This window comes from Sparus aurata, chromosome 8 (assembly GCF_900880675.1).
Source record: "Sparus aurata chromosome 8, fSpaAur1.1, whole genome shotgun sequence".
Taxonomy (NCBI): Eukaryota; Metazoa; Chordata; class Actinopteri; order Spariformes; family Sparidae; genus Sparus; species Sparus aurata.
The window spans coordinates 31,300,958-31,317,465 of NC_044194.1; the positions used below are offsets into that span (position 1 = coordinate 31,300,958).

Consider the following 16,508-nt stretch of genomic DNA (forward strand, 5'->3'; position numbering starts at 1 on the left):
CTCTATAACAGTGATTATTTTTGGAATATAAAGTTGCTTAATACTTATTCTAAAGGAAAAATACACTCATAGCAGCTTTAAATAAAAGTCAGGGAAAATCCACATTATATTTCTTCAGTATCATTTAACACCAAAACAGGACTCAAATAAAGACCATTTACACACTTGGATCAAAATAAATAATGCATTTAAAAATAACGGTGTTGACCTATGACGCCTTTACCTGGGCTTTGCACAAAAGCGCATTTTCTTGGAAGAGGCTTTTATTTTGAACGACTGAGAAGAGGCGAAATAGTTAAAGTGCGACAATGACCGAATCATACTCCCAGACCAGATCTGAGGTCACAGTGTATCCGGACAGCGGGCTCATGAGTTGTGTGGTTGTTATGGGGGTATAGGTTTTAACTGTGTCGACCTCCCAGAGAGGATGCTGTGTTGTTGCGGGGGATGAGGTAAGACATTTCCAGTCTTTAGAGAAGGTCGCGCCGACTCGCTTTTAGATTCCTGACAATTTAAAATTCCATTTATCAGCAGCAAATTTAACGGATAATATTCAAATCACATGTTAATGATCCGGAAACGCTGGAAGCGGTTATTTAATTCGGCATACATGCATTCTACCAAGCAGCAATACAACATCACTAACAAAGCCTACATTTTATAATTGTGACGTTCCATAATGAAGAGACCACCCACCTGGGTTTATTTGTAGAAAGGCGGTTGCCGGAATGACTTTCATAGACTACCAAAACAAAAGGCTGACATTTCATTCAATTATTACCATATAATTTGATAGCATGGATGCCGAATTTATCAAATGGGACTCGATCTTCAGATCAAGTCTGAAATCATGTCTAATGAGATGTGAAGACAGCGTTAAACTGACCATTTACCCATTTGGTAACAGTCTCTCAGAGTTAAAGAAGGTGCATCCTGCATGTAAATGATGCTCAGCTCTGCTCTCAGTCCCAGACATCAGATCACTGTATCAACAGTGAAAGTGTTAACAAATGACATATCAACAAACCACAGGCCTCCACCTCCCCTTAGCCCCCTCAGCTGTCTATGGGTTATACTGTAGGGCAAGGCAGTTTATTAGTATAGCACCATTCAGACAGAAGGCAACTCAAAGTGCTTTACAGGGGCATAAAGATTACACTAAAAGACACAAATTACATGTAAAATAGATTTAAAAGAAGTAGGAAGAAATCACGAAACAAAACATAAAAAAAAATTTGAGTGCAGGAAGCTAAAATAGAATAGGTTTAAAAGAGACAGGAGTAAAAAATAGAAGTCACAGTGCAGTTCAAAGCCTTACAATTGCTTCAGTGTAAAGTATTTTCAGACAGACAGGTCTTCAGTCTTGATTTAAAAGAGGTGAGAGGTGAAGCAGACGTGCAGTTTTCAGAGTTTGTTCCAGGTGTGTGGTACATTATAACTGAACGCAGCTTCTCCATGGTTAGTTTTGACTCTACGGGCTGAAAGCAGACCTACCTGACGATCTCAGAGGTCTCGATGGTTCATAACGTGGCAACAGATCAGAAATGTAGTTTAAACTGAAACCATTCATTGCTTCATAAACCAACAGCAGGATATTCAAATCTATTCTCTAATATGACTGACAGGAAGTCACTGTAAAGATCTAAGAGCTGGAGTGATGTAATCTACATATTTATTTCTGTAAATGCATGTAAGGCCCAGATCCAGGTCACTGTGGTTAATCAAAAGATAGATAGATAAATAAATAAATAGCATGGTTGAGACAACATCTTATTCCTTTTTTTTTGTTTGTAGCTTATGTGATGATATACATTTCAGTTTTTCCCAATGCCCAAAAACAGCTCATAAAGGGAATTTCTGCAGTTAGGAAAAGACTACACTTTTTAATATAATTATGAATTAATAATATATATTCATTACAGTTATATTAATTATATATTCCTTTTAAATTGTAAACTACTATGTTGCATCGTGGCAGATATTTGGAAGCATAAAATGTTCTTGGGAAAATAATTCAAACATGTTCAAAAATTGTTGGGATTTCTGTTTTCTCTCAGATAAAGAGGGTTCTATCTTTATATTTCATCTGTACCATTTGCTAAAACATGATAATGATGTTTTTTAGAGCAAAGCATATAATAACCCAATATTTGTTCATTCTTAAGTGAAGTGAGCCATCTCGGAACTTATTCCTGTGGATGGGCCTTCAGACTCAGAGATGGCTGTGATGAGGAAGAGGTTCTCATCTGTCTGCTCCTCGCCCTCGGCTGAAGAAGACAGTCTTTATGATAGTGTTTCCATTTCTGCAACTGATTCGACCAATGAACAAGAACATCCCTATGCATCTCTGCTCTGGTAAACTTTCTCTCCTCTTCTGTCAACTGACTTGTGCAACATTTAAGTAGAGGATGAAGCATTCAGAACTTTAATTGAAGTAAAAATAACAGTATTACACTGTCAAATCCACTCTCTCTGTCGCAGCCACTCTGCACCCCTATCACTCGTTTCTACTCTATGTGACTTCTGTGAGAGGGTAGGATCACAGAGTGGATTTCTGTTTAATACAGTGGTGTTGCTCTCACAAACTGTGGGGCGCACCAAATTGCTCAAAATACGAATTCCCACATAATGTTGCTTTAAAAACATTCCATATTGTATAAAGAAATGTTGTATTATAAGCTTATATGTACTTACTATCATATATGTATTATATTATTGGATTGTTACTGATGCATTCACGTGAAAGTAGTTTTTCAGTGTGGTATTTGGATGAGGTATACATTATGTTATGTTATGTTATATTATATTATGTTATGTTATGTTATGTTATATATGTTATAGTTTGATAAATTCATCATACATTTTGTAAATAAAAGTTACATTTCTAAAGTAACTTATGTAGAAAAGTAAGGTGAAATGTAGTGGCATTAATGTATAGGCACTAAATGGACATACTCAAGTACTGATACCTCAAACTTGTGCTTAAAGGATGAGTTTGCAAAAAAATGAAAATTCAGTCATTATTAAGCAAAAAACAATGAATTTATGTCTGAGGAGTGTGCAATACACCTACCATCATTTAATTAATTTAAAGTTATCACTTGCTTCTAATAACGCTAACAATGACTTTGTTGTATTTGTTGTATTTCCAGTACATTTTAAAGGACAAGTTCCCCTCAAAATGAAAATGTAGTCATTATCTATGTAACCCCGTGCTGATGGAAGTTGGCTTCACAGCAAAACAGTGTTTCAGCATTCAACTAAACAACTGAAGTAGATGGAGATTGTTTTGAAACTTTAAAACAGGACTGGAGTCCTTTTTTTTTTTTTTTTTTTTTTTTTTTTAAACAATATTTTTATTAAACTCCGCAAAGCAGAAACAGACAGCACAGAAACATAAACAAGACATGATCAGCAAGGTGCTTATACAAAATACAAGATATACAGACAAGAAAATAAAAATAAAAAAAATAAATAAATAAAAAATAAATAAATAAATAAATAATAATAATAATAATAATATGGGGGGAGAGAGCATCTAAAGCAATTCTATCATCTGTTTACCACTAAATTGATGATAGCGGGCCAGTGTCTCGTACCCAGGCCAGGTCAGTGAGTCCAGATCTCATCCTTTGAGGCGCATTAAAGCCTAAGCAATCAAAGTATGGGTCCCAAGTACGGAAAAACAAAAAGGGTCTGTCCTTTAATGCTGTAGAGAAAGCTTCAAATGGATTAATACTGGACACAATTTTTAATCACTGATTAAGGGATGGGGCTTTATCAGAGATCCAAAGGGCTAGGATAGATTTCCTGGCACAGTGCAGCAGAATGTGAAGGAGGTCTCTATTGTGTAAATCAGCAGGAAGTTCATCAGTCCCAGCAAACAAGTCCTTGGACCAAGAAGCAAATGGCGTTTAAAGATGAGGTTGAGCTGCTGTATGATTGTATTCCAGAACTGCAGGATAAGAGGACAGCCCCACAAGCAGTGAAAAAAAGAGCCTGTAGCAGATTGACATTTAGGACACAAATCAGCGAGGGTACATTCTGTGCCGGGCCTCAGGGCTAATAAATAATCTATGTAAAATTTTAAATTGTCTCTCCCAGGTAGAGTTAGATACTAAAACCCTAGTGGGCCGGCCAATCAGCTCATTCCATGCCTCAACATCAATGGTACCCAGATCAGCCTCCCATTTACTTCTGACTTTGTCTGAGTTATCTACTATAAGGGAGGAGAGGATCTTATAAACCTTTTTGGTAAAGAATTTAAGGTCAGTGTTTTTTATCAATAAAGATTCTATAGGAGAGATGGCCAGCCCACCGGGGAATCTCCTCAGGTTAGACAAAACAAAGCTTCTTACTTGTAAGTATTTAAAGAAATCAGTCAGATCATACTTAATTTTCACCTGCTGGAATGTGGAGAGTGAGCCCTCATAGACCAGATCTCCAACCACTTTAATACCTTTATCATGCCAGTCTGCAAGGCCAGCATGAAGGCCTGGAGGAAAGTCAAGGTTATTATGGATTGGGGTTAACAAAGAAAAACAGTTATGGTGTCCTTCTAATTTCCTGATTTTCTTCCAAAAATTAACCATATTTTGTAAAATTATATTATCTTTTAACAGAGTTGCAGCCTTTCCAGGCGAGGTATAAAGTATATTCCGCAAGGGAATCCCATCCAAAGAAGCTGATTCGCAACTGAGCCAGGCCGAATTGTCAGGATTTAAAAAACCATTCAAAAACGAATTTAAACTGTGCAGCCCACAGATACGATGAGAAGGAAGGTGCCGCCCATTTTAACAGGAAGACAGAGAAAGTTGTATCTTAATCTGGACCTCTTTTTATGCCAGATAAACAATGTAATCGAACTATTCAGCTGTGCAAAACATTTTCTTGACAGCATAATAGGAAGCATCTGGAAAAAGTATAATACACGTGGGAGGAACTTAATTTTGATCAGATGTATGCGTCCAAGAAGAGATAAGGGGAGACCACACCAGCGTTCAAGGTCATGCTTCACTGCCAACAAGAGGGGAGCAAAGTTCCGCTTGTACAGCTCTTTTAAGCATGGTGAGATTTGTATCCCTAAATAGGTGAAGCCACCTGGGGACCATCGGAAAGGTCGCGAGAGGTTAGGTTCTACCCTAGATGCACTACGGAGGGGCATAGCTTCACTTTTGGAGAAATTAATTTTATATCCAGAGAAAGAGCCATAGTTAGTGATTAATTGTATTAGTGTAGGAATAGAGTGGCTTGGCGAACTTAAAAAAACTAAAACATCGTCAGCGTACAGCAAAATTTTATGCTTCCAATTATTTAGGAAAATACCAGGCCTTGAGTCCTGAGAAATACATCTCATATGATGATGACTAAAACAAGTGTGTTTGTCCAGTTGCCATCGTGTCCAAGACTCTTTGCTGAGCTCCAACAGCAGCTTCACCAGATACAGAGGCATCCTCAACTGGATCATTATCCTGCTGGTCAGTTTTTTCACCTTTTTTTTTATTTTATAGATGGATATTTATTAGTTTATACTTATAGATAGCAAACATATACTTTCAGTTTAAGATTATCTCTGATCTATGAATTATTAACTGACTGGTGCTTTTCTGTCTGTAACCGTAATCATTCGGAATATCAGGTCCTGACTCACGCCCACTTGTTCTTGGAGAATTTTATACAGTAAGTATATAAAAAAAGGATGTTGTGCATATACGTACACATACGATAGGAAAAAAACTACATCTACCATACATATGCGACTGATATCAACTTCCTCGATTAACAAGTGTGCACACATAGAGAGACTTACTTACACATAATGTGATAATTAGACAATAATAATTTGATATAGGCTTCTAACCAGATAGTGGACTCACAAGGAAGTGTTTATTTTGTTTGTCAATCATAACTATGATTAAAATTAAAGATTATGCCCAATATACATTTGACCTTACCTTTTAGTCAATCATAGCTCGAGGGCTAATTGTGTTGGTTAGTCTGTCCAGACATTTGTGGTCCCCAGAGGATGAATCCACATGATTATTAATCCCCATCTATTACCATTATCAGCTCAAGACATCGAATGTATCCAATATTTTGGTTTATGACCAAATACCTGCAAAACTATTGACATTCCCATTAGCATTAGCTTTGTTTGGTGCTAAGCAGTAAATGGTATCATGTTAATAAGCTTTACTAAGATGGTGATCATAACAAAGCATTTCTTCAGTGTTGCACACTCATGTTTTTATGACAGTTAGCATGCTGACCTAGGCGTTTCACTCAAAGCACTTCATTGCCCAATTACTGTCTCATAAAGACACTCGCATGGCTGTAGACTCAGTGTTAACAGTGAAAGTTTAGTCTAAAACTTTGGAAAAGCAGCTTGAAACAGTACTGTCATAGAAAACAATTCTAGCTCAGCGTCCACTTTTTACTCTTCTGTAGACACTGGGCTAAATCCATCAGTTTACGAGGACAGTGAGAGGAGATTTTATTCGTCAAACCATATAATTAGGCATGTTCTATATACTGTATATGTTTATCGATATAATATGTGTGTCCGTTGTTTTCCTTCTCTCACCAGGTATGGCTTTTTGATAGATGTCAAAAAGGTCTTGGAACATCTCATTGAGGACAACTGCAACTGGCCATCTGTCAACCTCCTGCTGGGTGAGAAACTCTTTTAGATAGGAACTGCATCAAAAAGGCCAACAGCCATTGGAAAAAAGAAAATTACATTAGATCAACCTTTAGTTAGAGGAATACTTTGACATATTGGCAGAACCAGAGATATCATAGTTTTTCTTCTCATAACTGGTGACTAGGTTACACACAATGCAGCTTGTCAGCAACAGTTCAGTCAGGCCTACAGAAGTCTGGTAAACTAACCTCTTTGTAACTCCAGACCCCCAGATTGGCTTGATTGTTTAAACTTGTAGCCTTCGGACCCAGCTGACAAGTGACATCACTTCTAGAACTACAGAAGACATTATACAACGTTTTCACAGCTGTAGAAGTACTGCCCATTGTTCCGAGTCAGAACTGTTTTTTAAACACAACACACTTGTGAATTAACAAAATATCTGTATTTTTTCAGCTGCCAACATGTTTGCCATTACAGCTTTGCTCCTTGAGAGGTCTCAGGAAAAGGTGAGACTGGTGCATGTTGTTTATCTCTTTAAAGTTGATCAAGGCTGAATAAAATGCATCAGACCTTGCCATAATTTAAAACATCAGGTTTTACTTTTGAACATTTTTGTAAAAAGAAACAAAAAAAAAAAAAAACACCTGAAAAATTATCAGTATCCTATTAAATTTGCCAATAGTTGAAACACTTGTATTCCATTTATTTCTGTCAGGGTATGCTGTCCCCAACCAACACTCATCGTTTACATCTCACAAATCTGGGGTTGCTCCTGCTATTCCCTGTTGCAGTCATTCTTAATGAGCCTACAATATCAACAGGTAACAATTATATACATGTGAACCCTCAATAACACCCTACACATGACTAAAAATGGAGTACAGGACCGACAATTATTATATTATTATTGTCATTATTAATCTTATTATAAACCCATGGACATCAGTTCAGTTATTGCATTTTTTTCCCTTATCTGCTTGTTTTAGCAAATGTATCTAAAAGCTGCATCATTTTCTCAAATAGAAATACATCAGAATGATTCTTTGACAGTATACACTTTCCTCATAGTTTAGCCTGAGACATTTGATGCCTCAGTAAATAAGACCATTATGGGTACACTTTTGAATAAGTTCTGTGTGGTAGATCAATGTTTGCAGCAAAACATTGTGCTTGTAGTGAAGGACTGAAGAGTTAAAAACAAAACTGACCTGTCCAACCTACAGGCTTGGTTGTTTAAAAGCTCTAACATAAATCAATTGTACTTTGAAGCTCAAAATTCTTGTATAGATTTTAGCTCATTGTGCCCTAAACGATGTAGTAGCATTGGTGGGATGTTTCTGATTTTTGTCCATAAGGTGGAGCATTCCTCTCTCTCTGGTTCTATGCTGCCCTGGGGATGAAACTTTTTTCATACCAGGAAACTAACCACTGGTACAGACAGGCTCGTTTAACTGATGCAGGTAATTTTCCAACACTGGAAGTTAAACTGATTTCATTTCAGAACAAAAACAACTAATCCAACAACTACTGCTTTTTAATGTCTGTTTTCAGAGACGGACAACAATGAGCATCTCACTTTCAAAGGTAAAACTGTTTGTCATTCATACAATGATACTCTTCTTTACATTAACCTATATGATGATGAATGTCCTCTGTGACTCTGTCTTTGATTTCTCAGATCTGTACTATTTCCTGCTTGCCCCAACTCTGTGCTACCAGAGAGACTTTCCATGTACTCCTAAGGTCCGCATCAACAAGCTACTGCACAGGCTGCTGGAAATGGTGAGCTGAACAACATTTTAAGGCTTGAAAAAGTGTTTTGACTGTGGCAGGGGTAGGTCGTGTCTTTTAGTATCCTTTTGGGCTCTGTGCAGACATCTCATGCCACCAATATAACGGATGCTCAGATGATGGGTACTAATAATCATCCACTGCAAGGCCTTCCTGTCCTTGACTGTACAAACACTATGCCAGTTTTTTATGTTTCCAGTCAGGATGCTTTCTATTGTTCCTCTCTAAAATAGAACTTGGCACCACAATTTAAACTTCTTAAGTTTCAGTTAGAATTAAAAAGCTTTTTCTGTTTTTTACCAGGGTGGTGGTGTGATGACCACAATAGGTTCAGATTCCCCAGAACCTAATACTGTTCACCTGCTCCACCTCAGCTCCACTGATGTAGTAGGGGGTTTGTGTCTTTGCCTCCTTTGTTCTAAAATCATCAGTCTACCAACCAATCAACCAATCATTCAAAATTGTTGATTTCCTCTCAATAGGAACTCTAATCATTGTTTATAATGCAGTGGGTGCAGTGGGGGGCCTCTGGTACACTAAATTAGAAAAACATATTAAATGGACTTGGATGGAAATGGAATTTATATAGCGCTTTTCCTGTCTATTGATCACTCAAAGCGCTTTACAGTACTTGCCACATTCACCCATTCACACACACATTCATTCACTGATGGCAGATGCTGCCATGCATGGTGCCAAACTGCACATCAGGAGCAATTTAGGGTTCAGTATCTTGCTCAAGGACACTTCGACATGCAGCTCAGCTCAGCCAGGGATTTGAGCCAGCGACCTTCCGATCACAAGACGACCCGCTCTCAACCCTGAGATTCAGCTGCCAGGGTGCTTTCTGTTATTGTTGTCAGGTCTACATTAGTCGCTGTCTGTTGGACAACAATTACATGCAATATACCTCTTCACTTGGTTTTCTGTATTGTGATTTGACTTTGGATTGTCCTTTTAATGTGTTATTCATTCAGTTATGACAGCAGATGCATAATGAAAAGGTCATTCTCAAAACAATTAGTACTTCATTTTACTTTATTATATCATTGGCTAATTTTTATCAAGGCATTTTAAATAATAATTCAAAATGTGGTTTATATGGACGCTTGGGTTGATTGCTGCTATACAGTTAGAAAATGGTCTAATTATATAACATTAATTGAGTATTCCCATATTATTGTCTGTGTGTGTAATTCATGTATAGTTTTATTTTGCATGTACACTACAAGAAGCAGTTGCAGTATAACATTTATGTACTGTAGGTCTTATGGATGGAAACACTGCAGCTTGTTAATTGTGGCATTTTCTACTTTTAGGTGATTGTTATCCAGATCATGGTTGGAATTGTGCAGCAGGTACAGCAGCTAATTAAAGTTCTTCCTGTTTTGTACAGTATATTATTGTGTACTTATTTGGGAAATTATATAGCACATTTACATTTAGTTTTTTGACATGACAGTATTTATTATCAAAACGTTTTGTGTTCTTTTTTAATTGAAAGCAATTACATCGTATGTTTCATCACATTGTCATGGAACCTGTTATTTTCTGCTACAGTAGCAGATACTGTTGCAGACCAGTTTCCTTAATATGGAGAGACCATAATTTGTGAGAATAATGAAAGAAACTTAGTCTATTGTGCCATGGTAGCTAGAGTAAGAGACAATAATGTAAAGGAGGAAGTAGATTTAGCTCTGCTATATGTAGCTTGTTATATTGAGCTATGTAAGCTATATATTAGCTGTATGGTTATTGTACAGCAAATGGCAAGTACTGAGTGCTCAGCCTCACAGGTCCTCAGGGTTTATTCCACCTTACAAAATAAAAGCACCTAGATTAACCATGACCTGGATGACTGAGAACCTTCACCAACAGCTGCCATGTTATCGCGAAAAACATGTAGCCTTCCAGCTATTGTGACTATGAATAGTATGTTACATAGTAATCTGAAAATATTGTGCACCCTCCCGCCCACATAATCAGTGCGAATGGTGTCATAATCAGTCAGTCAGTCCGTCAGTCAGTTGGACTAAAATATCTCAACAACTATCAAATGGATAGCCATGTAATCATGAGCAGACGTTCATGCCCATGACATTAGCAGAACACATTAATGTTCCCATCAGGATGATTTTTAAAAACTTGGTGATCTACAAATTTGAGTGAGTACCTGCAAAAACTAATATGTCAGCCTCAGCTGTACATTGTGAAATTGTGCTAATTAGAAAATGTTTACAGCACCTTCTAAACATCGGCATGTTTACGTTATCAATGTGAGCAATGTGTGCCAAGGTACAGAGAGCCGCTAGCGTGGCTGTAGACTGCTAGTCTTGCTTCTGAATGTGTTACCTATGAGAATTTACATTGAATGCTATTACTACACTGTGACTGAGTCTTTCTTTCTATCAGTGGATTGAGCCCATCTTCCAGAGATCACAAAACTCCTTCTCCGTGAGTAAAGCTGAACAATTGTGAATGCTAGAGCAAACCCAGATTCCACATCTGTGGATTTCACTTATATCAATTTTCATTCTCTTACACAGAGTTTCGACATCACTATGAAAGTGGAGCATCTGGTGGGACTGGTGGTGAGTGGTTTATGAACAATATCTTAACATTATATTCTGTTGATTATAGACATGTCTGATTGTTTTCCCCAGAACTGAGCCATTGTAAGATGTCATTTTATGATCATGTAAACAGACGTCATCTCTGTAAAGAAAGTGTTACCAGATCGTGGTGATGATGAGTATGGGGAGTATGTTTGGGTACAATAATTAGAGATAAAAGTTTGTAGACTGTTGTACATGACAAAATAGCAGAGATAGCAGAGAATCATGTTGAAGATAAATTTGTATCATTTCTGCATTAAAATGTCTAAAAATTACAAGTTTGATTGCAGGATGATTTGTGTTTATTTGCACAAATGTTTAATCAACACAAACAGCCAGAGTCTTTTACTGTGCATTAGCCATACACTAGTGAGCAACTGCAGGGTGTGTGTATCTTTGTGTTTGAATTAAGATCAACCTCACACTGAATTCAGCGCTCACCAGAGACTCCAGTTGTATCTATTTTCCCCCTCTCTTCTCTGTACCTTTACATACATTCATTCTTGAAGTTCAGTACATTTCTCCTACAGCTCCAGTCAGCAGTCAACACTGCAGAACATAAACGCCAGACAATGGAGGTCACCTCAGCTGATCACTGCTGCAGTGAAGTTGATAACCTGGAGTAAAAAATATTCACCTTTTGATCCCAAAACATAAAAAGTAATCTCTGAGCTCACCTTCTGTCGGTAAATGGATCTGGATCAGCGCAGAATCTGATGTGACTCCATGTGTTTATTCCTCCAGAAGGTCTGTCTCTCTTATCCTCAGCTGGCCGGCTCTGAGCAGCTGATGGTCAGCTCTGCCCAGCCCTCCCCACACAACAGTCTGCAATTTTTTTAACATTTGTTTTTTGAGAGACTCCTAGCGACTGAAAAAAAATATTGTGATTGTTATATTGGAATTGCTAACACGTATTTCAATGTCAGGCACCAACCCATTTCCTCTGGCTCCTCTGCTTCTTCTTGACTCACTCCTACCTGAACTTCTGTGCAGAGCTGCTGTGCTTTGGTGATCGTCATTTCTACGGAGACTGGTGGTCAGTTGCAAAAAACAATTTCTGCGCATTGGGCTGTTGCACATTCAGTACTGGCTCAGTGTAGTTCATCGTTTCATTCACAGGAATGCTACAACTCTGATCAGTTTCTGGAAGAATTGGAATATTCCCTGTCAGAAGTGGTGTCACAGGTAAGTAGTCTGACAGATGATAAATACCTAATAATCTCCCTACATTTTGCTTTCATCTCTCAAATGACTTAACTCCTTGTCTTCTCTTAATGAAGACATGTATACACACAGCTGGTGGAAAAGAATGTGCCCCCATCACAAGCAGAATTATTTGTCTTCCTGATGTCTGCTGCTTTCTGTGAGGTACAGTCTGAAACTGCATGAAGCATTTTATTCCTTTTGGTGATCCACTTGTTTGGTAGCAGAGAACAGATGATATTTGGAATCTTGAATTAATGGAGTTTTAATGTTAGCATTATTATGTGCATTTTTGTATAAAATGACACAGTTTGGCATCACTGGTCACCTGCTCATTTCTGCCTGCCCTGTCACCTGTCATTCTTCTTGTTGCCTGCCTACTGGCAGTTGTACTGAACCATATGTGTTTTTAGGACACAATTGCAGCACACAGGATGCACACACACAGTAGCAAATGTGGCAACACAGAGAGAGTCTCCGAGCCACTTATTCTGTAGCATTATTGTGGAAAGGGTCTCACCAGGCAGCCACAGGCAAAATAGTAACCAAGGATGCAGCAGAAAATCTCGAAGCCAGGGACAGAAGGCCGGAGCGTTTATTGGGAATCAGACAAGGTCAAGGTCAAGACGGGTTTGTCAGAGGCACGCAGAGTTGGCAACAGGAAAGCAGGCAGAGGAAAAGTGCTGGAGAGTCTTGTAAGAGTGGCGAAGAACCTCATCCTCACAGGCACTCTGTGAGGCTGGGGTTGACATACTGGGTTAATTGGTGATGGGGAGCAGCTGTTAGAAGGTTAAGAGTTGTTGGCTGATTAAGTGAGAATGGCTGGTGACAGGGCAGGCAGAAATGAGTAGGCGACCATTGTTGCTAAACTGTGACATAGAATCTTGACTGCTAACATTCTGTGCAGATGAGTGTCAAACTGGCAAAAAGTTGGGAATCAGTAATGAGGTAGGTTTCCAGTTCCCGAAAGGGGTGATGGTAATCTTGGACATTTAGTTAACCTTGCTCCTATGGATTTATGGTATGGAGATACAAGGGCCCAGGCAAACAATGCAACACTCGGCTTCTGTGATGTCTTTGTCCTCTCTTCTACACAGTGTATGGTTGCTCTGCCCCTGCATAGCTGTCGTCTGTGGGTCTTCCTTGCGATGGTATTTGAGGTGAGAAGATCACACCAGTAGTGGCTTCAGCCTTCACACTTACAACATTGTTGCCTTGCTTGGTGCACTAAGCAGCTTTGACTCCAACTTTGATAGACTGATAAATTTATGCAACAGTTGAATCAGAGAAGCAGACACACTCCATACTTCATCAGTCTGTTTTCTCACCGAACAGAGGGAGTCTCTAGAGAAAAATAAAGCAATAACAGACAGAGCACACCATCAAAAGACCACATGAGAACAGCACACCATAGTCACAGAAAAAATACTCCATAAGACCCACAGTGTATTACTTTTCATTCTTAGCAGCACCACCATGGAAGTAAACCGTTGATGCACTTTGACTGACAGAAAGATTTACAGTATATGGAAATACTGTAAGTGGTCATCGGTTGGAGAGGTCTGTGGTTTTGTTTTGCCCTTAGAGATATTATTCCATGATTTACATTTTTTTTGCCTTTCCTTGCGTTTCCTGTGTTATGGAGCATTTTTGTGCATATAAAAAGACTGCAAAGTGAAAAAGCGCAAATAATAAAAGTCCACTCCCAAGTGAGTTACTGTCTCCCTCAGCAAACACTGCTCCTGCACTGCCTAAAACACCTGGTTTGGAGTCTAGCCATTACTTCCGTATGTTTTGTGTGTCACTATGTAACAGGCGTTATACAAGTATACATTTTGATTAATTTAAGCCTTGTTTGATGGGAAAACACTAGCCATGTTGGACAAGATACAAGCCTGTCTTTTATTAAATGTCTGTATATTTCTTGCACTGTGTCTTCTTCCAGCTCCTGGTTGCAGTATTCCTTGGAAACTACTTTCAGGGAAACTACGGTAATGGTTTAGTGTGGCTGTGCCTGCTGCTGGGCCCTCCTCTTGCTGTAACCACATACTTTCACGACCACTACATCAGTTTCCCGTCAGCATCATCCTCACCTCAGATGTCAGACTACGGTCTTCCAGTTTTCCTGCAGCCTCATTGATCAAGAGGAAATGTCTATCATCTTATGCTGTATATGACAGTGCTCCAAAGAATTTCGAAGGCTGCTTATGTCTTTCCGGGAATCCATTTTGATGTCTTGATAACCTTTTGGATTTACAATCCACAACCTCTACCCCAGTTCAGGAATCTATACTGTATTTGTTGTTTTGACTCATTAATGGACCTACTCTATACTGGCAAATACAAATACTGACTTGCAAGTTATACTATGATAATTCCACACCTGGCAAATGTTGATGCAAAAAACTCAACTTTTATATCTGAAGCTTGTTGAATGTGACCGGAGAATGAACTGCAATATGGCAAGGCTATGATAATCTCAGCCGCTGATCATTCCTGTTATAATGATGTGAGTCAGCAGCATAGATGATAATGTCGCTGCTGACACACTGCTCTGTCAACATGTGGTTAAGGGGCGCTAGCTAATCTAATTTTACCATAAATTTCATGGACACGGTCCAATCAGAAAAATAAGGGGAATTAAAGCTGCAAGCAGCGTTGAACGGGCCCTAGCAGTCCACGCGCATCGATGCATGCTGCCGTCGGGGCATGCTCAAGCAACACCTTCCGCTGAGGAAGTCGTTCCTTTATAATTCGGTGGCCTGCTATTGCCGGTATGAAATAATGTACGCTGAAGTCAGAAAAACTGTGTGAACTGCTGCATGATTCCCCGGGCAAAGACTGAGTCGATGGTCTGCCTCTGGAGCTGGCTGAAGAGAATGTGCACACGAGGCATGATGCAGTGAAATAGTTTCAGGAAGAAACTGAAAGTATCATCCTCCAGTAGCCTCACAAACCTTCCAGCTTCTCGCACAGTGGTAGGCTCAAACTCCCCAAATGGTTTCAAACACTGGACACTGGATGATGTCACCTTTGTGCTAGAACAGTGTTCACTGCACAGATATGGAAGTTCCATCTTACTATGTTTGCTCTTGGGAGTCTGTGTGCCACCACTCTGTCACGCACACTGGTTCTCTTGGGAGATGTTGAAAAAAATCCAGAGAATCCAGCCAGGTCAGAAAAGAACTGATTAACTGATGGGATGTGAGATGTCACCTGCTGCATGATGAAAGCTTAAGAGGAAGAAATTGCAGCTCATGGGGGAGTTGTTGTTGTGCTTGTCCCTCCGGGGCTTTAACAGCCAAAAGTGTAATAAGACCATCAGCTGAAAGTCAATAAGTTTTCCTACATTTCTATGTATATATTGTCTATGTAAAGTAAAAGATGTGGGATCTAAATCAAGCTGAAGAGAACTTTTTCTCCAGTTCTTCCATCTGCTCTCCACTGTAGCGATGATGTCACGCACTCTAGCTCACGCAATACACACCCATTATAAAATCAGAAGACGGCCTACAAATCCCTTAAAACTTAAACTGTGATGATTTGAAAACCATAAAATATTTTAAAAACTGAATACATGTCCAATAGTTTGAGGTCTTCTGACTCTTTAAAGGTTAGAATGGTGTGTCTAGCTCAAAGTATGAGGGACAAGGAGAGGTTGAAGGTCGATGAGTTTTAAAGAGGACTTGAAGATTTCCCCATTTAATCCCATTGACACTAATTAGACTGCGACCAGAGCGTCAGCTATTGGCCAATTTGCACCAAATTTTACACAAAGCCTCATCAGTCCATACCACACAATGATGAACATTTATGTGATAATCAGACAGCATTTTGTAAAGATATGTAAGATTGTCTGTTTTCAACACAATATGCAGGAATTTGTCGTTTTATATTTCGGGCAGTTTATGGACTATCAAAATTCTTTTGATAACTTTTTGTCAGGAGGGTCTACAGATGCTACATGCAAAGTTTGGTGCAAATTGGTCAAATCGTCTAGGAGGAGTTTGAAAAAGTAGGTTTTTCATTGTTTGCAAGTTTGCTTATGGAAAGTTACTGCAAAAGTGGGCGTGGCCCACAATTCAGCTGAATTCAGGGAACACAGGTATGAGGATTAATAATGTGCAACATATTAAGTGGGAGTTATGAGTGAAAAAGGCTTTTGCGTTGAAAATAGCGCCACCTGCTCATTTTTGGTGTGTTAGTCACAGGGGCCATTCTATAGCACCTCTATGAATTTCATTTCAAGTGTT

At 38.9% G+C, this 16,508-nt stretch overlaps 1 protein-coding gene across 2 annotated transcripts; it reads left to right on the top strand.

Annotated features, from left to right (window-relative positions):
- The first annotated feature begins 254 nt into the window (after nucleotides 1-254).
- LOC115586031 (diacylglycerol O-acyltransferase 1-like) lies at nucleotides 255-15,009 on the top strand. 2 transcript variants are annotated; one of them, XM_030424777.1, is made up of 19 exons: nucleotides 255-452; nucleotides 2,166-2,355; nucleotides 5,390-5,477; nucleotides 5,639-5,679; nucleotides 6,587-6,672; nucleotides 7,100-7,152; nucleotides 7,362-7,467; nucleotides 8,002-8,106; nucleotides 8,198-8,230; nucleotides 8,325-8,428; nucleotides 9,757-9,795; nucleotides 10,850-10,891; nucleotides 10,984-11,028; nucleotides 11,979-12,088; nucleotides 12,172-12,237; nucleotides 12,333-12,420; nucleotides 13,163-13,203; nucleotides 13,353-13,415; nucleotides 14,201-15,009. In XM_030424777.1, the coding sequence occupies exons 2-19, from the start codon at nucleotides 2,219-2,221 to the stop codon at nucleotides 14,256-14,258; spliced, it is 1,305 nt and encodes a 434-aa protein (XP_030280637.1). In that variant the 5' UTR covers nucleotides 255-452; nucleotides 2,166-2,218; the 3' UTR covers nucleotides 14,259-15,009. The 2 variants fall into 2 exon arrangements, with proteins under 2 accessions (XP_030280637.1, XP_030280636.1); XM_030424776.1 differs by lacking the exon at nucleotides 13,163-13,203 and having other exon boundaries at nucleotides 256-452.
- The last annotated feature ends 1,499 nt before the right edge of the window (nucleotides 15,010-16,508 follow it).